Source organism: Euleptes europaea, chromosome 2 (genome assembly GCF_029931775.1).
Source record: "Euleptes europaea isolate rEulEur1 chromosome 2, rEulEur1.hap1, whole genome shotgun sequence".
In the NCBI taxonomy this organism is placed as follows: domain Eukaryota; kingdom Metazoa; phylum Chordata; class Lepidosauria; order Squamata; family Sphaerodactylidae; genus Euleptes; species Euleptes europaea.
The window spans coordinates 135,173,213-135,194,145 of NC_079313.1; the positions used below are offsets into that span (position 1 = coordinate 135,173,213).

The window sequence follows — 20,933 nt, forward strand, 5'->3', positions numbered from 1 at the left end:
TTCACTGCAGCAGTGAAACTGGACCCGGGAGACCAAGAGTCAGTTAGATTTGGACAGCTGGGAGTTAGCTGGGGTGGTGGTGGTGGCTTAGAATTAGGGGTGAGGGAGAAGGGTTGTGCTGGGGCTTGTTTAATAGGAGTGTGGATTAAAGATCTGGACAGGTATCAGATCTTTGGATAAATTCACCTGTCCGGATAAATGAATGCTAAAAGATGCTGCCAGATTCCAGTAGTTCCCTGGGTCCTGTGAAGGGCTTCCCAACAGGGTTTCCAGGTCCCTCTTTGCCACCGGCAGGAGGTTTTTGGGGCAGAGCCTGAGGAGGGCAGGGTTTGGAGAGGGGAGGGACTTCAATGCCATAGAGTCCAATTGGCTTTAACTGGGACGACTACAAACTCACTCTTTTTAGGAAGCGCCGCTCACTTCCAAGCAGGCTGACTCCTCAATCCCTGAACAGCTACAATATTAACCAAAAGCTCTGTGGATTTGGGTCTGGATTAAGTTTCATAACTGAGGACAAGAGAACGAAGCTTACGTGAGCACTCAAAGCATTCTGAATTTCTAAATTTCGGAAACTCCTGATTTCATGTAAACTAACTGAATTGCAGACTGGACGACAAGCTGAAGAAGATTTCGAAACGCAACTGGATCGACTTTGCGTTCTTGTCTGGCCCACTCGTCCTGAGTCGAGCCGGCCCTGTCCGGCCGCTCCTCTGCTTGGTGATTCCGCTCGGCGTGTGATCGCTTTGTGCGACTTTATGCTATTATTTCATTTAGGGAGTCATTTGTTGTTTTTCAACCCCTTTATGAACTTCATCTGCAGGGATTATGGAGATTGAGATTGTATATTATGCTATGTAATGGAGGGAATCAGCATGAATTGAATGCCCGTTTTGAAATGTATATGTTTTTCCGATGGAAATTTGTTAGTATCACTCTAGTGCTTTAGTAAAATTCTCGTTTAGAATAAATTGTTATATGTTTAAAAATAAGTTTTGAATTTCTGTATATTTGAACAATTGATTTATGAGCATTGGAGCCTTTGTGCTGTTTATCTAACTCAACCTCCAGGTACTACCAGCTGGAGATCTCCTGCTATTACAACTGATCTCCGTCCGATAGAGATCAGTTCACCTGGAGAAAAATGGCCGCTTTGGCAATTGGACTCTATGGCATTGAAGTCCCTCCCCTCCCCAAACCCTGCCCTCCTCAGGCTCCGCCCCAAAAACCTCCCGCCAGTGGCAAAGATGGACCTGGTAACCCTACATACAGAAGGTCCCAGGTTCAATCCCCACAATCTCCAGTTTAAAAAGACCAGGCAGTAGGTGATGAGAAAGACCTCAGCCTGAGACCCAGGAAAGTAGCTGCAAGCCTGAGCGGACAATACTGAGCTTGGTGGAGCAAGGGTCTGATTCAGTATAAAGCAGCTTCACGTGTTCATGTGTGTGTGCATTTTGCCTCAGAAAAGGAATTACAAACGGCCATAGTTATTTCAATTTTGGGGTCCAGGGATGGCTTTTAGGGGAGGGGGTTTCTCAGCTGCCTCTTGCTTCCCCCCCCCAACTCAGTGAAGTATGTGTTACCTCCCTGGACCCAACGAAGCAATTTCTCTCTCTCAACTAACTGTTATAGGCCATGGAGGGCAAGCAAGGGTAGAATGCTGATACAGAGGTCTGAACTCCTCCGACCAATGAATCAGATCCTGCAGATCTGTGAAGCACTGTGAAAGCAGGGTTCAGTCTTATAAAGGCCTCGGCTTCTATGCCCTGTTGTTGGACCTCCAGAAGAACTGGTTGGTTGCTGTGTGAGACAGGATGCTGGACTAGATGGACCACTGGTCTGATCCAGAAGAGCTCTTCTGATGCTCTTATGAAGATCTTGGCCTCTACACCCTGTTGTTGGACCTCCTGAGGAACTGGTTGGCCACTGTGTGAGACAGGATGCTGGACTAGACAGACCATTGGTCTGATCCAGAAGAGCTCTTCGGATGCTCTTATGAAGATCTTGGCCTCTACACCCTGTTGTTCATCCTCCAGAGGAACTGGTTGGGCAGTGTGTGAGACAGGATGCTGGACTAGACAGACCATTGGTCTGATCCAGAAGGGCTCTTCTGATGTTTTTGATGCCGGCTGATCTTGGGCCAATCCCTTTCTCTCAGCTCAACCTACCTCATCACTCTGTTGGGTGGATAAAATGTGGGTGGGAGAACTACAATAAGCTGCCCTGAGCTCTCCAGATGAAGGACAGAATAAAAATATACAGCTGTTTTCTGGATCTCTTTTTAACAATTGGCATTACACTTGCTACCTTCCAGTCTTCTGGAAGGGAAGCTGACTTTAGTGACCAGTTGTGTATTTTTGAGCAGGAGTTCAAACATCTGAGTTTCTTAAGAAACCTTGGGCGAATAACATGTGAAGTTGTTGATGTGTTAAAATTGTCTACTAGACCTAAGCCTAGAGCTTCATCTCTTGTCACCTCTATTTGACTCAGTTCTTCCGACATCCTTCCTGAGAACAGCGGCTCTGGCTCGGATAACTGCCCCACGTCTTCCGTCGTGAAAACCACCACGGAGAATTCATTTAGCATCTCTGCGATCTCCCCGTCTTCCTTCAGCAATCCTGTCACCCCTTATTGTCCAAGGGCCCCACTTGCTCCCTGTCCAGTTTCTTGTTTGGGTATATTGAAAGACAGTCTAAATTCATTTGTATTCTTGGTTTTTTTTGGGGGGGGGGTTGGCAATGTACTCCTCAAATTCTGTTTTCATCCATCTTGTGTCTGTTTTGCCAGAACTCCTTCTTGTTGACCTAATTATGACTCAATTCAAATCCAGTAGCACCTTAAAGACCAACAAAGGGTATAAGTTTTAAAGAGTATCAGCTCCTTTCATCAGGTAGGAGAGTCAAGTGTCCCTTCATCAGATATGGGCAAGACTTCTGCTACTTAAAGGAAGCCATCTTGCCTTTCGTGGCTTCCTAAGAACTTAAGAAGAACCCTGCTGGATCAGACCAGTGGTCCATCTAGTCCAACATCCTGTCTCACACACTGACCAACCAGTCCCGCTAGAGGTCCAAAAACAGGGAATAGAGGTCAAGGCCATCATAAGAATGCAAGAAGAGCCCTGCTGGATCAGACCAGACCCAGGGTCCATCTAGTCCAGCATCCAGTCTCACACACTGGCCAACCGGTCCCTCTGGAGGTCCAAAAACAGGGCACAGAGGCCTTCCCCTAACACCAAAGTTGACCAAAGTTAAACTGCAGCAGCCATTCTGTGGCTGCGCCAAAGGTGCCCACAGGCTCAAAAAAGTTTGGACCCCTGCAGCAGAGGTTTTAAACTGGTACATGATGCACTAGCTTCCTGGACGAGGAACGATAGAGAAAACGGAGATACCGCTGGTTGTTAACTCTTCCCAGCTGAAATTTTAAAAGCCAGCTTTTTCTAGACAGGATTGCACAATGAAAAAGCGCATTCTTGGGGAGGGAGAGGGCCTTCTTCATAGTGGCACACTGACCATGCTTTCTGCCCAGCCATTTGCCCAGAACCTGCTCTCTACATTGGTTCTTGTAGGTTATCCGGGCTGTGTAACCATGGTCTTGGAAAGCCTTCGTGAAAGCCTTTGACAATATTCTGCCCTCTACAGTTTTATAGGCCACCTCTTCTCTCTCCAGGAAGACTGTTATTAGGGTTGCCAGGTCCCTCTTCGCCCCCGGCGGGAGGTTTACGGGGAGGAGCCTGAGGAGGGCGGGGTTTGGAGAGGGGAGGGACTTCAATGCCATAGAGTCCAATTGCCAAAGCGGCCATTTTCTCCAGGTGAACTGATCTCTATCGGCTGGAGATCAATTGTAATAATGGGAGATCTCCTGCTACTATCTGGAGGTTTAGCAAACCACAAAAAAAGAGCACTCCCGCGCTATTACCATAAGGTTTGGAAATCAGCACAGAGATATCAGTACAAAGTGGACACACAAGTATCGGGTTTAAACATATAATCAACCAAAGTGCAGTGATACATATAGGGAACACATACAACTATGTACACAAATATACAATGCTTTTTCTAATGCAGTCTTTGTGCAAAAAGATTTTCTGTTGTAGCAGTAGTTGCACCTTATGGACTTTTTAAAGAACTTCTCTACAACTACTGCTACAACAGAAAATCTTTTTGCACAAAGATTGCATTAGAAAAAGCATTGTATATTTGTGTACATAGTTGTATTTGTTCCCTATATGTATCACTGCACTTTGGTTGATTATATGTTTAAACCACTGGTTCCCAACCAGGGGTCTGTGGACCCCTAGGGGTCCGCGAGAATTAAATTAAGGTCCGCAAAACAAAGTTATAAACCCATAATAAATTAATATTTTCAATTAAAAGTTCTCTATTATAAAAATATATATTCAAATATTATTCTAAGTTTAATGTTTAACTAACAGTTATGATTAAAGTTTATTTTCAAATTCTCAGAATTTTTATTTTGAACCTTGGGGTCCCTGCACCGAACAAAAAAGTCCTAGTGGTCCCTGGTCAAAAAAAGGTTGGGAACCACTGGTTTAAACACAATACTTGTGTGTCCACTTTGTACTGATATCTCTGTGCTGATTTCCAAACTATCTGGAGGATGGCAACCCTACCTGTTACAGAGCTGGGCTTTATATTAGTTTTACCGGTAACTTAATTTTATTGTGATATATTGTTTATAACTTACTGTTTTCAAGTGATCTTTGTCTTCCAGTTGAGTAGGACAAACCTTTTAAATAAATAAAATTCCAGGAGGCCAGCCAGATGTGGAATACTATGGTGTAGCCTGATCTTGTCAGATCTCAGAAGCTACGCAGGGTCATTACTTGGAAGGGAGACCCCCAAGGAAGACTCTGCAGAGGGGAGACCCCCAAGGAAGACTCTGCAGAGGTCATTACTTGAAGGGAGACCCCCAAGGAAGACTCTGCAGAGGTCATTACTTGGAAGGGAGACCCCCAAGGAAGACTCTGCAGAGGTCATTACTTGGCAGGGAGACCACCAAGGAAGACTCTGCCGAGGAAGGCAACGGCCAACCACCTCTGCTTCCCATTTGGCCAAGCCCCTTGTGGGGGGTACTGTTAAGTTCCTCCTCCCTCGCCCTGCAGTTGAGTTCTGGGCCTATTTGGCCTCTCCTTTATTTTTTAAAAGCCATTTGCGGGGAACCTCTTCAAAAACACAAACACATAATTTTGCCCAAAGACCAGCTGTTTCTTTGCATATCATTTTCACTGTAAAAGGAAGATTTTTACTTGTTTCTGTTCAGGTTTGCATTCTGGTTTATGCTAATTTAAAAATAAATCTTTGCAAAACTATTGGGGGGTGGTTCTTGTAGCTTATCTGGGCTGTGTAACCGTGGTCTTGGTATTTTCTTTCCATCTTTTTCTTTCCACGGTTACACAGCCCAGATAACCTACAAGAACCAATGAACTCTGACCGTGAAAGCCTTCGACAATATATGGGGGGGGGGGAATCTGTTATCCTAAGCTCTTCCCTTGGTAGCTTGGTCTGCCTCCCGTTCTACTACCAATCCAAATGCATCTATTTCCCATTCTCCTCTACCCCAAGCAAGCTGTCCTCAATCCATCCCTGAAGCGGTGGGGTGACGGTTCTCCCTTTTGCCCATATAGCAGGTTCAAGGCCTGTGTAGATTTACTTTGGAGTTAATCCACCACATTCAATAGGACTTCCACCTAAACATGCACTGGATCCCAGCCTGCTGCAGCCAGATTTTCCAAAGTAAGGAGACGCTTCTACTTTGAGTCACTTGAGAAGATTAATGTATGTGTGTGTGTATTTTTGCCGTCAAGTCACAGCTGACTTATGGCTAGGGTCGCCAACCTCCAGGTACTGTATATATTTTCAAAGTTCCCACTTTGTATCCCTTTGGGAACAGATAACAGCATCTGAGCAACCACGTATGTGAAATGAGATATACCCTGAGTGGGAACTTTGAAAATATATACAGTACGTGGCTGCAGCTTTATCCTGAATGAAAAAAAGTTGTGAACATATACAATTGAATTAAACTGAAAAGGGGCTGAAGAAGAACTGAAACGATCGTCCCCCTCTTCATTCTTCTAGAAATACTATTGAAACCTTACCCTCATGGGACTTTTTGAATTTTGCTCTCCAGTTACCTTTGTGAAGATTACTCAAGAGAAAATTGTGGAGATTGTTACCTTATAGGATTGAAAACATAGGCTTATCTATAGAATTGTATGTTGTAAGTCTTTCACTGCACATTTGCACTATTGCACCTATGTGATAAATTGTCAAGTTCTGGATTACTTTGTGTCTGTGATTGACTTGAAATTAACTAGCCGACTCCATACTAAGTTCCTGACTGTGTGTAATAGTGTGGTGGTGTATATTTTGATTGCTCAACCTCCAGGTACTAGCTGGAGATTTCCTGCTATTACAACTGACCTCCACCCAATAGAGATCAGTTCCCCTGGAGAAAATGGCCGCTTTGGCAATCGGACTCTACGTCATTGAAGTCCCTCCCCTCCCCAAACCCCGCCCTCCTCAGGTTCCGCCCCCAAAATCTCCAGGTATTTCCCAATCCGGAATCCCTACTTATGGTGACCCTGTAGGCCTTTCAAGGCAAGGGGTGTTCAGAGGTGGTTTTGCCATTGCCTGCCTCCGCATCATCCCCCCGGGGTTCCTTGGAGGTCTCCCATCCAAATACTTGCCAGGGTTGAGGCTGAGAGTGTGTGACTGGCCCAAGGTCAGCCTGCAAGCGTCCATGGCAGAGTGGGGATTCAAACCTGCGTTTCCCAGGTCCTAGTCCGACACCTTAACCACTGCACCACACTGGCTCTCCAGATTAACATATCCTATGGAAGTAAACCAACAGCACTTACTTCAGCAGTTCAGGAGCTGGGAAAACCAGAGGAGGGAAATACATCTACATGCAATGAACAGAATCCATGGAAATCAGGCTTGGCTTCTTTCTTTTTTTCTTCAGAGGAAAAGGGCAGGCTCTTTGATGGTACCTTCAGCTCTTTTGTTCAGCTGCTTCTCTGAAGCAGGCAGAGGGTATCTGCCGAGGCAACGTGCAGTCAAAGGACACGGCTCATTTCCTGCCCACATCACCCAACTGCGTGCTGCTTTGCAAACCAAAAGCTGAACAGCAAAAAGGCCTGGCAGGTAGATGGGGAAAGGTGGGTGGAGTTGAGGAGGAGGAGGAGTTATATGCCTACTTTCTCTACCACTTAAGGAAGAATCAAACAGGCTTATAATCACCTTCCCTTCCCAACAGACAACCTGTGAGATAGGTGGGGCTGAGAAAGCTGTGACTAGCCCAAGGTTAGCCCAAGCTGGCTTCATGTGTAGGAGTGGGGAAACAAATCCAGTTCACCAGATTAGCCTCCACCGCTCATGTGGAGAGGTGGGGAATCAAACCCAGTTCTCCAGAACATCGTCCACCGCTCCAAACCACCACACCATGCTGGCTCTCCGTTGTTCTGCATTACCAGTCCCTGGAGGACAGCTCAATGGAACCTCCACATACAGCAGTGGTGTATCTCCAAATATCCAGACAAGTGGGATGGACAGTTCATGCTCCGCTTCCAGACCAGCATATTGGCCAACAACAGTTGGAAACAGGAATGCTGGTCTAGATAGACCCTTGATCTGAATCGAGTGGGGCTATGTCCATTACTCATTTGCAGCTGAAATATAGCTCACCAGTTAGGATGGTCTCACCCAGTGGTTCCCAAACTTTTCAGGCCACCGCCCCCTTGGTTCCACAAACTCAACCCCAGCGCCCCCTATCCTATAAAAAGCCTTATTCAAAATAGGGGTTTGCATGACTCACTAAAGAAGATAATAATAGTAAAATTTCAAAACAGTAACAATTAATTGCACATCTATTCAAAATCAAATTAAAACTTTAGTTGAAATGTATTCAACAAAACTGATGAACTTGATCCAGTGGTACCATCTCTTCGAAGCCTAGAAAATAAATTCTGATAGTTTCCACTAAATTTGCCAGCATGGTGCCATAGCTTGATCTATTGTAAAATAGTGAACAACACAGTTGAAGGGGCCCACCTCTAGCACCCCCCTGCTGCCCTCTTGCCTCTTAGTGCCCCCCTAGGTAATCCCACCGCCCCCAGGGGGTGGCACTGCCCACTTTGGGAACCATTGGTCTAACTAGCCCATCGGATTTAGTACACACAAGCAGTGGGTGAGAAAGGCAAAATTTGGCCTTGAAACCTTCTGGCCCCCAAGAACAACCTCACAAATTTTAGGTGCAGCCCCCAGCAAAGCTTAACCAGAATGCTCTAGCTCAGGTACAACAGATAAGGCCTGGGTCTAGAACTTCCTTCTCAAGAACAGGCAATCACGAAGTTGATGGGCAGTAGATTCAGGAGGGACAAAAGGGAAATACTTTTTTATATATAGCGAGTGATTAAAATATGGCATTTGCGGCCAGAGGATGTAGTGACTTCCTAGAGGATGTAGTGACTTCTTGTTTGTGGCTTCCTAGAGGCACCTGGCTGGCCACTGTGTGAACAGACTGCTGGACTTGATGGGCCTTGGTCTGATCCAGCAGGGCCTTTCTTATGTTCTTAGTGACGGCCACAGGAATAGTCGGCTTTACAAGGAGATTAGACAGATTCATGGAGGACAGTCTATCAGTGGCTACTACCCATGGTGCCTAAAGGAGGTCTGTTCAGGGGAAGTCAACCTCTGAATCCCAGTGCCAGGAGTCAATATCAGGGGAAGGGCTCGGCCTCTACGCCCTGTTGTTGGCCCTCCAGAGGAACAGGTTGGCCACTGTGTGCGACAGGATGCTGGACTGGATGGACCACCGGTCTGATCCAGCAAGGCTCTCCTGTTCTTATCACGAGGCGGCCTTGGCCTCTATGGCCTGTTGTTGGGCCTCCAGAACTAGCTGGCCACTGCATGAGACAAGATGCTGGACTAGATGGACCACTGGTGGGATCCAGCAGGGCTCTTCTTGTGTTTTTATGAAGGCCTCAGCCACTGTACCCTGCTGTTGGATCTCCAGAGGAACTGGTTGGCTGCTGTAAGACAGGATCTTCGACTAGATGGACCACTGGTCTGATCCAGCAGGGCTCTTCTGATGTTCTTATGAACAGGGCCCTTAGGACAAGGGTGGACAATACTGTGCTTCATTACTGGCAACTTTACCCAGCCACCCTTCCTGTGCTTCCTGCTTCTTGGGGGAGAGGGAGCTTGTGCTGTGAGGACTAGCAACTTTCTTAAGAGTCACGGGGGCAACAGGGAAGAAAAGCCACGGCCTTCAGCAATCTACCAAGTCCTTCAGGGCCATGCATTAAAAAATATTTCAGGGGTAGCACATGGAGCAGCCATTCTTGTGCTCAAAAGGGGACCTGTTTCCTCTAGCACAGGGGTGTCGAACTCATTTGTTACGAGGGCCAGATATGACATAAATGTCACTTTGTTGGTCCACGCCATGCCTCACCAGCCCAGGTTGGGACTGAGAGGGTGTCTGCCTCAGCTGGCTCGCAGGCAGGACAAGAGCTCTCAAGGGGCCGGATCTGGCCCGCAGGCCTTACATCTGAAACCCCTGTACAACAGTCTTTAGCAACAAGATCAAAGGGCCATGGCTCAGTGGTAGAGCATCTGCTTGGCAGGCAGGTCCCAGGTTCAATCTCCAGCATCTCCATTTAAAAGGACCGGGCAGTAGGTGATATGAAAGACCTCAGCCTCTGAGACCCTAGACTGCAGATTCCACTTTGAGTAGCCAGTACTAACCTTGATTCACTGTAGGCCGATTCATTATAAGGCAGCTTTCCTGTGTGTTCACAGACAGGCCAGGAATTAAACTTTGCCAGCGCAACAACGTAAGATCCACATACACACATGCATGCACGCACCCACCCCAAAAAGCTAAGCTTTCTACAACTCCAAGTGGTGCTAAAGCTATGCAGATGCTCCCCCAGATTGTCAGAAAGACAAAGAAAACACACAAACGGCTGATCTTTTTAACTTAAAATAAACTTAATTTCAGAGCCTGAAAGGAAATGAGGGCAGGAAGTCACACAGATGCCGATGTCTGCCTGAATCGCAGAATGGGTTGCTCTTCTCCCCGCATGCCAGCAGGAACGTTGTGCGGACCTCACCCTGCATTCTTCCTGAGATGAAACAGTGCGTCGTCTTCTCTGATAGCATCTCAGGGCTGCGGGCATGAGTGAGAATGACGCCGGCTTCTCTTCAAATCCAGCTTCTGTTTTGACAGCAGCGGAGGATTAAGGTCAGTACTGAGTGAGTGCTTATCACGCGCCTACCAATGAAACTCTTCACGTGGTGGCCCTCCATCTAAAAGGTGTCTGCAGCTGCCACCACCTCCCCTTCCTCCTTTCCAAGATTTCAGGGCAGTTTGGGGAAACCGCTGGTTCACTGTGAGGTGGCACGACCAGATTTCTGTGCAAAATGGTGAAATGCGATCGTGTGATTGCCAACCGATTTAATGCCAATTTGGATGATGTTGCTTCAGAGCCAGGGACATGGAAGTTAATATCGTTCAGAGTACCAAACCTGTGACGTGGCAAATGTATTTTGTGGCCACTTTTCCCATGGCTGGGGAACAAAAGCATGGTGCAGCACATTGATGAGACACACGGCCCAGAGGTTGCGCAAAGGGATGTAGCAGCTCCATCTTCCAGGCCAGGAGGCCCCGGGGTATTAGAGATCCCACGGCTGCCACCATCTCATCTTCTCTCATTCTTTCTACTGATGGTGCTTCCAAGTTATCGCTGCCCCAACAGAACAAGGAGAGAGAAAAAATCTGCCACCAACATCCTGCAAAGGAATCTCAGAAGCAGAAATAACTGAGCCAACGGCCATGTTGGTGGTTTACCCCCTCCAATAAACCCTCTTCCTGAAGCCCCATCTGCAGCAGGCCATGGGATTTTCCTGGGGGTTTCTTAGAAAAGTGGTAACAAACAAAAAGGAAAGATAATCTGCCCATACCCCTAGGACAACTGATTCATAGCCAGACAGAGAGCTGGGAGAGTTCAGATCTGGCCTTGGTCTTTTGGTCCAGTTTGGCTGCTGGGATGAACTTCGATTCCATCTCGGAGTCAGCTGCGTGACATAGCCACGACAGGCACCCAGCTGCTTGGCATGACTGATCGAGGTTGAGAGGAAAGGAGATTAGAACTCAGTCATTTTCTTGTGCGTGTCGGCTTTCTTCTGCTCTCGCTGTAGACTGGCCTCCTGAGCCCGCAGCTCGGACAGCTTTTTGCGGGCACCAGCCAGCTTCTCTTCCAGCTGAGCCGTGGCGATGCTGTGCCTGAAAGCCAAAGGCAGAGAATTAGACGGTCTTGCAAGGACAGACCCAGGAGTCTCGTTCTCTGGGTGGAAAACAGTCAACACAAATTTCCTGAGTAATTAAAATCTACATATATTTTACTTTGCCAGGGCTACAGCAGCTCCGTCCTTGACATCGCGAACACATTTTCGATCAATCGTGAGGGCTCGCTTCTTGTTTTTGTGAGGATTAAAATAAATAAATACCCAGAAAACAAGATCCCTTCGCATTAGGCCTCCACAAATTGACTACTCTCCACGTTGCCACAAGTGAAGAAGAGTTGGTTTTTATACCCTGATTTTCTCTACCTTTTTAAGGAGAATCAAACTGGCTTACAATCACCTTGCCTTCCTCTCCCCACAACAGACACCTTGTGAGGTAGGTGGGGCTGAGAAAGTTCGGAGAGAACTGTGATTAGCCCAAGGTCACCTAGCAGGCTTCATGTGGAGGGGTGGGGAATGAACCCGATTCTCCAGATTAGAGTCCGCCACCCTTAACCACTACACCACACTGGAATGAGTGCCCCAAAATTTCAGCAGAAAAAAGGTTGGGGACTCCTAATTTAATGTGTTGTATTATTACTTAGGCTTTGCATGAGTTCTGTTTTTAGATTTCTAGTTGGTTCTACAACCCTAATCCTACTGCACTGTTTATTGAACATCGATTGTATTGACTTGCTCTGTGTAATCCACCTTGACTCCCAGAGAGAAAGGTGGACAATACATAACGCAAATAAATAAAAATAAGTACATCCCACAGGACCCGAGGAACAGAAAGGGTCGGCAGCAACCACAAATGGCTCGACTACTGCGCCAAGCCAAAATCGGGAATCCATACTCTAGATCAGATACCAACATTCTGGCTGTGCAGAGCCCAGCTTTGACAGTAAGCAACTCGGTCCTCACACGAGGCAGTCTCATTACCGTCCGACATTGCGTGCCAGGGCCTCCTGGATTCCTCGGATATCCTTCTGCGTTTGGTCAATCTTCTCTACCGTCTGGAAGAGGCGGACGTTCAGCGCCCTCTTGGTGCTCTTGCTGGCGTGATAGATCTCCTTGCTGTCCCTCTCGAACGGCGCCATCTCCCCTGGCTGCTCCCCGGCGCCCTGGAGTTTTTCGTTCAGAAAGTCAAACACGTTCCGGTTGGGGGGCTTGGGCCTCCGGGCGGAGGGCCGGGCGGTGCCGCTCCCTTTCGCTCGCCGTCTCTTGGGTTTGGCTGGATCGAGCGTCCCCTCCCGCTTCTTCTGGAGGATCTCGGCACACTGGTCCAAGGATTTGCCTTTTGGCAGCACCACAGCCAGCACAGGCTCCACTCGGCCCTCCGAGTTCTTCCCCAAACCTGAATCGGGGGGGGGGGGGAGAAAGAACAGCCACAGTTCAGCCTAAATAACAGCGAAGGGGTCCTGCCTCAGTGGCTGACCACCTGTATTGTGCATAGGGAGCCCAGATTCAATCCTGAGCATCTCCAGTTCAAGGATCTCTTTGAGTCTACTTGTGTTGGGGAAGGCTTCTTTGCGCTGGAGGACAGTGCCACTCCTAGCAGAGTCAGGATGGCTCCATGGCAGAGCATCTGCTTGGAATGCAGAAAGTCCTAGGTTCAATCCCTGGCATCTCCAGGTAGAAGGATCAGGTGAGAGGTGATGTGGAAGACCTCTGCCTGAGACCCTGGAGAGCCATAGGGAGGGGCTGTGGCTCAGTGGAAGAGCCTCTGCTTGGCATATAGAAGGCCCCAGGTTCAATCCCCAGTAGTTCAAACAGGACCATGTGTCACGGGCAGTAGGTGAGGCGAAAGACCTCCGCCAGAGACCCTGGAGAGCCGCTGCCGGTCTGAGTAGACAATACTGACTCTGATGGAGCAAGGGTCTGATTCAGTATAAGGCCTCTTCATGTGTGTGCAATCCAACTCCATACAGTGAGGTACAGGGGTTAGTGTTGCAGCAAAGGGGAGGTAAAAACATACTAATAATAAGTGTTTCTGCATCAAACTACATAGAACATTAAGGAAGAGGAGAGGGTTAGGAGGCACCTGGCATTTCCCATGCACTTACCTCCTGCCTCTGTAGGGAAGGCCACCAGACATCCTTATTTTCTTATGGTCAAGAATTCAGCTAGGGCCAGGAAACAAGATGCCCTGTTCACACAAACTCAAGATGCCCTCTCGCGCATGCAGTGGGGATGCCCACCTTTTCAAGTTTACACTTACCTTTTCCCAGCTCATACCCCATCTGAGCCATGAGTTTAGAGCCAATCCCTCGAGTGTGCGCCTCCCAGCAGCCGAAGGAGGAACTGCAAACAGAGGGCCCTTCCCCGTTCTCTAGGGCAGCGGACTCGATGACTGTAAAGAGGGAATAGGAAGAGACTTAGAAGAGCAGATCAAAGAGGGTGGGTGGGTGGGAATCCAGCCCTGTAAGAAGACTGATGTAGAGAAAAAGAAGGGGGAGAAACCTCTGATTGGAGACCGAGGAAAAAAAATGTGCAAAACACCAGAGGTTACAAGGCATTTATCTAATCACTTGTAGCTACTCCAAAGTTTTACACAATAGTAGTAACAACAAAGGTTCAAATAAATTGCAAGTTATATGTAATTACTGTGTGATATTTGCACTAGTTATACTTCTGTTTGTGTTGAATTTCAAGGTTACAGTTCGAAGGATATCAAAACGGGATACTAGACGGCAAACCTGTCACTGTTGTGGTTTATGATATATTATCAACACTTCTGCTTTTTTGCGTTTGCTCATTATTTGTATACTGTAATACATGTTTTGCAATTTTTTTGAACCTGTGTTGTTACTGCTTTTGTGTAAAACTTTGGAGTAATTACAAGTGATTAGATAAACACCTTGTAACCTCTGGTGCTTTGCACATTTTTTTCTCTGAAGACTTGATGTAGACAATAAGAGGGACCCCCCCCCCTTGTCTTACTCAAAGCTTTGGACACCAAATGGCTTTGTTGACAATCCAATGGCTTTCCTATCTGGGTTTGGCTGACAACAGGTATCCAACACTGGCCTAAGGAGGATTGTTCTCTCACTGACAGGGCTGCAGAACACAACCCCTTTCCCCAACCTTGCCTTACTTAGCCAGGCCTGCCACCACCTTTGCCCTCTCCCAATTCCATCCAGGTTGCCAGTGCTTCAGGGAGAAGCGGGGAAACTTTTGCGGGAGGGCAGCCCATGCTGGTCCATTATCTAGAACACCTTTAATCTCTGAGGAGTGTGGGGAGGCACAGATAAGAGGGGCTGTGGCGCAGCAAGAGAGCCTCTGCTTGGTGTAGTGGTTACAAGCGGTGGTTTGGAGCGGTGGACTCTGATCTGGAGAACCAGGTTTTATTCCCCACTCCTCCACATGAGCAGCAGAGGCTAATCTGGTGAACTGGATTTGTTTCCCCACTCCTACACACGAAGCCAGCTGGGTGATCTTGGGCTAGTCACAGCTCTTTTAGAGCTCTCTCAGCCCCATCTACCACACAGAGCGTCTGTTGTGGGGAGGGGAAGGGAAGGTGATTGTAAGCCAGTTTGAGTTTTCCTTAAGTGGTAGAGAAAGTCGGCATATAAAAACCAAGTCGTCGTCTTCTTCTTCTTGGCATATGGAAGGCCCCGGTTCAATCCCCGGCATCTCCATTTAAAAGGACCAGGCAAGTAGGTGATGTGGAAGACCTCTGCCTGAGACCCTGGAGAGCTGCTGACAGTCTGAGTAGACAATACTGCCACTGATGGAGCAATGGTGTCTGATTCAGTATAAGTCATCTTCATGTGCATGTGGTTCTCCTACCCCTTTTTCTTTCTCTCCTTCTCCTTCCCCTCTCACAACAATCCTGTGAAGTGGTCTCATCCAACAGAAAAGTATGTGTGACTGGACCAAGGTCTTCATGGCGGAGTGGTGATCTGAACCTGAGCCTCCCCAATTGGAGACCAACACTTAAGCCCTACAGCACACGGGCTTTCTTAGTAATGAGGAAGACCTTGGCCCCGTTATACATCACTGCCTCCTCAATAAGGTTCCTTTTCCTCATCTTCTCTTTTAAATTTCTCTTTGTGGAATGAAGAAAATCCCTGGTTTTAGGCTCTGTTTACCTACATGCAAGGTGAAAATGACACCGTGTCAACATTTCCAAAATCAGAACTGCCAGAAAGATGGACATCATTCCTTTCCCCAGAGATAATCCAGCTGTGCTAAGGAAGAGCAGCCCCTGGGAAACCAGTGAGGGTTTAACCTCGCAGCTGGATCTTACCTTTAGCGTATCCCGCATCATCCACTTCGTCATCGTCCGACTCCGAGGACGAAGAGCCCTCCTCGCTACGCAGTGGAGGCATGACAGCGTCCCCCTCCACCACGGCTTCCTTCAGCAGCAGCGAGTCAAATTTCACGGTGTAGTACCCACTATCGATGTCTGGGGACGGAAAAGCAGAGATGGGTTGCCTACAATTTAAAGCACGTGCCACTGAATGCCCACCATGCAATTATTAAAGCTTCTCCCCTAAAGTTTCAAATATTAGAATCGTGTTCCTGATAACATCCCGGTCCTCCACGGGAGGCTGGGTCAATAATCCATACCAGTTAAATGCCATAATCATGAGAATTTATTTATTTGGATGATTTTACCCCACTGATCTCCACCGAGCATGGACTCAAAGCGGCTTATGGTATAAGAAAGTAACCATGAGGATTACACCACTCCGTAAACACGTGAGAGCTATCATGGTGAGAGCCAGCATGGTTAGGAGCAGGGAACTCTAATCTGGAGAGATGGGTTTGATTCCCCACTCCTCCACGTGACCGGCGGACTCCAATCGGGTGAACCGGGTTGGTTTCCCCACTCCTCCACATAAAGCCTGCTGGGTGACCTTGGGCCAGTCACAGTTCTCTCTGAACTCTCTCAGTCTCACCTACTTCACAAGGTGTCTGCTGTGGGGAGGGGAGGGGAAGGAGATTGTAAGCGGCTTTGCTTCTACTTAAAAATGGTAGAGGAAATTGGCATATAAAAACCACCTCTTCTTCTCCTTATCAATATGGATCTCAGATAGGACAATTTCCCTGTATTTTCATGGGTCACAATAAACTCCAAAAAGTGTGCTTGACTGAGTAGGATAGCAAACTCCATTTGCTATCACGTTATTCAGAAAGATATAGCAAGCCTTCAGTACTTAATAAATCACAGATTCCATAATAAAAGCAAAAGTTTTGGAAACAGCCATTTCTCTCAATAGGATGGAAAAGGAAAAATCTGACCCACAATGCTTGTGAATGAGCCGAAGCATTTTAAGAGATTGCAGGAAAAGGATAATCTGGCTTCTTTATCGGTGGCATCCCTTGGTTGTTTATCGGAATGGAATTAAGCGGCACGACAACAAAAAGCAGCAAATTTTGCAGAGCACTGGGAGGGGAAACCTCTTATAAAGAGGGAGGAGGGATTTGGGGCTTGTTATTGTATCGTTGGTTTTAGCTGGGGATATTTTATTGTAAGCTGCCTTGTACCAAGGGAAGAAGAGGCGCCCCCCACACACAGCTGGCCTGCCTCTCACGTGGACACCCCTCCCTGCCGGTCTGTTGCTTTCCCATTTGTCCTTGGCTGCCTACCAGGCGCAGCGGCAGCCATGTTTCTTTAGGCACAGAGCCTGGCGGCGGCCACGTTATCAGTCTCCGCAACAGCAGGCGTGGGGGGCTTCTAGCCACTTCTGGAGAAGTGCGGTGGGCTCAGCTCCCTCTTCGCTGCGTTGGACTCTTGTGTTTGTTTGAACATTGTAATTAAAATGAGCAAAAGACCCCATTGGGTTTCCCTCTCAAAAAAAAAAAAATGAGGACTAGTATCTTTTGAAGACTTTATTTTAAAGGGTCAATTATGGAAAAATATGCATCAGGGGATCTCCAAGCGAGAGCGTTTTCAAGATGTAGCCTCAGTACCGAGCCAATAATCCTTCCTGCTGCCCCTGCCCCTACTCAGATGGACAGAAGCATGCCAGGCCTTCTGACGCCACCTTTCATCCACCCGAAGGAAAGCAAGCCTCACCGGTTATGCGAGCAGCGTACCAGATCCCGTCCTGATGTCTCGCCAGGCAGGCCGAACCCTCCGCCAGGCCGCTGAGGTCGGGGTCCTCAAAGGGACGCAGCTCCTCCACGGAGACAACCTGCCCATGGGAAAATCTAATGGGGGCAAACACAAGGAGAGTCATTCACAAATCCTCTGCCCGAGCCAAAAAAACAGAAAGTCTTTCCATTTTTTTAAAATCATTTGGAGCTTCTCCTTTTTATCGGCACCCTCAATCGTACAGTGAAGATCCTTCAAAATATTCTCTTCTCTTAGTGGCCTTGTTCCCATCCGAGTCTGGGCTGTGCTACCAATCGGGGGGATGGGGGAGAGGTTATTTGATGGAATGTTCCTCTGTGCATAACTAAAGAAAACATTCCCCGCACACAGAAATCTAGACTTCAAGACCTTCTTTGCCTTAGAAGGGTTCCGGAAGACCCAAGCATTCTTGGGAAGCAGAAAGGATTCCCTTTGAATTTATGGGAATTCCTCTTGTATGGAGACCTACTGATAGTGACTGTATGTTTCTGTCCAATATACTTTCTTTTGTTTACTACAGTATTTCTTTTCTACCTTCAACTTTTCTCCGCGCCCACCCCCGACCTCTTAGATGACAAAAATTAGGATCCATGTGGTAGGGTAACATAGGGTGCAGTACTTTGCAACTCTTTCCCAAGCGCAGGGTAGATTCACAGGGTTGTTGTTAGGATAAAATGAAGGAAAGGAGAAGAATATAAGTGGCTTTGTGTTCCCCTTGGGGAGAAAGGCCGATATAAATAAATAAAATAAAGCTTATTGATGGAGTGGCAAGTCAAACCAAATTTTAATGAATTGATAGACTGATTTAGACCAGGGGTCCCCAACCTTTCTAAACCTGTGGGCACCTTTGGAATTCTGACACAGTGTGGGGGGGCTCAGCCACAAAATGGCTGCCACAGGAGGCGGAGCCAGCCAAAAAATGGCTGCCACAGGAGGTGGAGCCAGCCACAAAATGGCTGCCACAGGAGGTGGAGCCAGCCACAAAATGGCTGCCACAGCTTGCCTTCAGTCATACAGTGAAGATCCTTGTGCTGTGGGGGCAGCTGATGTCAAAGCACAGTTCTTAAAAATCTGCATAGCCAATCATATCTTCAATCAAAAGCACTGCTGGGCAAAATCCCCACTTAGCCCCACAAACTTTCTAAAAAACACTTGATGGGCCTCAGGAAAGGTGTCGGCGGGCATCATGGTGCCCATGGGCAACACGCCAGGGACCCCTGATTTCAATTCTACCCTATTCTGCAGCTGCAGGAAGTGCCCAAAGCAGTATTCAGTCAACATAAAGAAAGCAGTTAAGCTAAAAACCAACAGTCAAGCTTAGAAATTACCGGCAATTCTCCATGAAACGGCATTTCCCTTCCAGAAAAAAGGGGCATGGCTTGAGGGACTTGTGAGTGGGGCAGAGGTAGAGAACTCGGACCCCGGAACTGCCGTCTTCCAAGCTCTCGCTGCCCACAATCATGGCATTGTGGTACTCCAGGGTGCCCCACGAACTGTAGTACGGGGCCTTCACTTTCATCCCACTGGCCGCCTCCTCCTCCTCCAACTGCTCTTCCTCCCCCTCGCTGTCCGCCTCACTGTCTGTCTTTGGGTAGGCCTCGTCTTGAGTGCCCGAAGACTCGCCGCCTCCACCAGCGACGGCTTCTTGAAAAGCTGCGTATTCGTCATCGGCGTTGGGCTTGCCCAACTCACCGCCATCTTGGCTTAGACGAGTGGGTGGAGAGGCGGAGAATCTCCCCGGGTCCAAAGCGGCAAAGAGCTTGCTCTTTTTCACAGACACCAGGCTGGATTCGGTGAGTTCGATCAGCTGCTTTAAATCCGACTGCAGCTGGATCAGGTCGGATTCTTGCGAGGGATCCAGCCCGGCTCCCAACGCCAGCTCCACTTGCTGCAGTTGGGCATTATAATTCTGAATGGCTGCTTCCAAACACTCCTCATCCATTTCCAGAGAACGGAGACCCTTTGTCGGAGTTCAGTACATTTTCAATTTACCGAGCGGTACTTATTCTCATCACGAACCACACGCACCTGTCTTCTAGGTGGTGGTCTCTTCTTCTTTCTATCAACCAGAGTAAATGAAAGAAGCAAAGAGGAGTCAGATTATGAAGAAACATTAAAGAGGAATAGCACAGGACCACAACTTCCACAACTCAACACAGGCGGCTCCCAAGTCTTTCAAAAGGAGCCAGCATCTACAAGCAGCAAAGCAAGAAAGCTAGTCTTCTACCTGCAAAGCAGGAGCACAAATGGAATCATTTGGAGCCTCTACCTTCTATTGCTACCCTCAATTGAACAGACGTCAAAATATTCCCTCCTCTTTGTGGCCTTGTTCCCATTCGAGTCTGGGCTGTGCATGGTGTATGTGTGGTGTAGTGTTTAAGAGCGGTGGTTTGGAGCGGTGGATTCTGATCGGGAGAACCGGGATTCTGATCAGGAGAACATGAGCGGCGGAGGCTAATATCTGGTGAACTGGATTTGTTTTCCCCACTCCCACACACGAAGCCAGCTGGGTGACCTTGGGCTAGTCACAGTTCTCTCTCAGCCCCACCTACCTCACAGGGTGGGGAATAGCACAGGGGAGAAGAAGGGAAGGTGATTGTAAGCCGGGCTGAGTCTCCCTTAAGTGGTAGAGAAAGTCAGCATATAAAAATCAACTTCTTTTCTGCTACCAATTGAGGGGAGGGGGGAGGTCATATGTTAGAATGTTCCTCTGTGCATAACTAAAGAAAGCATTCCCTGCACACAGAAATCTAGACTTCAAGGCCTTCTTTGCCATACAAGGGTTCTGGATAGAGTAAGAATTCACTGGAACAGGAAAGTCAACATATATGTATTTTACTCAACATATATGTATTTTACTCATCTGCAAAGATACACTGAGGATCGCCAGCTTTTTAAAAAAGAAATGCCATTCAGAGCAGCCCATATACCGAAAACAAGTAAATGAAGCTCTTCTAATATGAAGCATTTCTGATATGCATTGTACAGGGGGTTGGACAAGATGATCCTGGTGGTCCCTTCCAACTCTATGATTCTATGAAGCAATGGGAAAAGCCATAATTTCCTTCAGGTCTGTAGCGAGGCTGCCATTAATGGCTCAGGAACAAAGCCAATCGATAATGACAACAGCCCTAGCTACCAATAGAGCATGTAACATAGCCTTCCATCCCCCCAAGGGTCTCTGTGCCTTTAAAAATCTGAAAGACAGGCAGAAATTCAACAGAAAAGTTCTTTCCCTGTCTCTGCAAGAGAACATTGACTTTCTGACACACAAGTGCTAAAAAGATCAGAAAGGTAAGTCATAGGCAGAAAACAGGGAGCATTGGAGCATCTACCTACCTAAACTTCCTTCTTTGAAAATGTCCATTCATTTGGACAAATTTATCACCTACCAAGAGTTAATTAATTGGGAAGGGGAAAAAAGCTCACTAAAAGACTTTCAGTTACTTAAAGACGATTTACAATGGCTTCAATATCATCAAATTAAATCAGTATTTACACAAGATATGAAGAATGGATTTTCTAAAGAAAAATCGCCTTTTCAC

The 20,933-nt window shown here is 47.5% G+C and overlaps 1 protein-coding gene across 1 annotated transcript; it reads right to left on the bottom strand.

The window, feature by feature from the left end:
* Positions 1–11,162: 11,162 nt before the first annotated feature.
* On the bottom strand, positions 11,163–19,330 carry ZGPAT (zinc finger CCCH-type and G-patch domain containing). Its single transcript, XM_056845308.1, has 6 exons — positions 18,717–19,330; positions 17,332–17,465; positions 15,556–15,714; positions 13,525–13,656; positions 12,246–12,660; positions 11,163–11,304 (listed from the first exon to the last, which is right to left on the bottom strand). The coding sequence occupies exons 1-6, from the start codon at positions 19,328–19,330 to the stop codon at positions 11,166–11,168; spliced, it is 1,593 nt and encodes a 530-aa protein (XP_056701286.1). The 3' UTR covers positions 11,163–11,165.
* Positions 19,331–20,933: the final 1,603 nt, after the last annotated feature.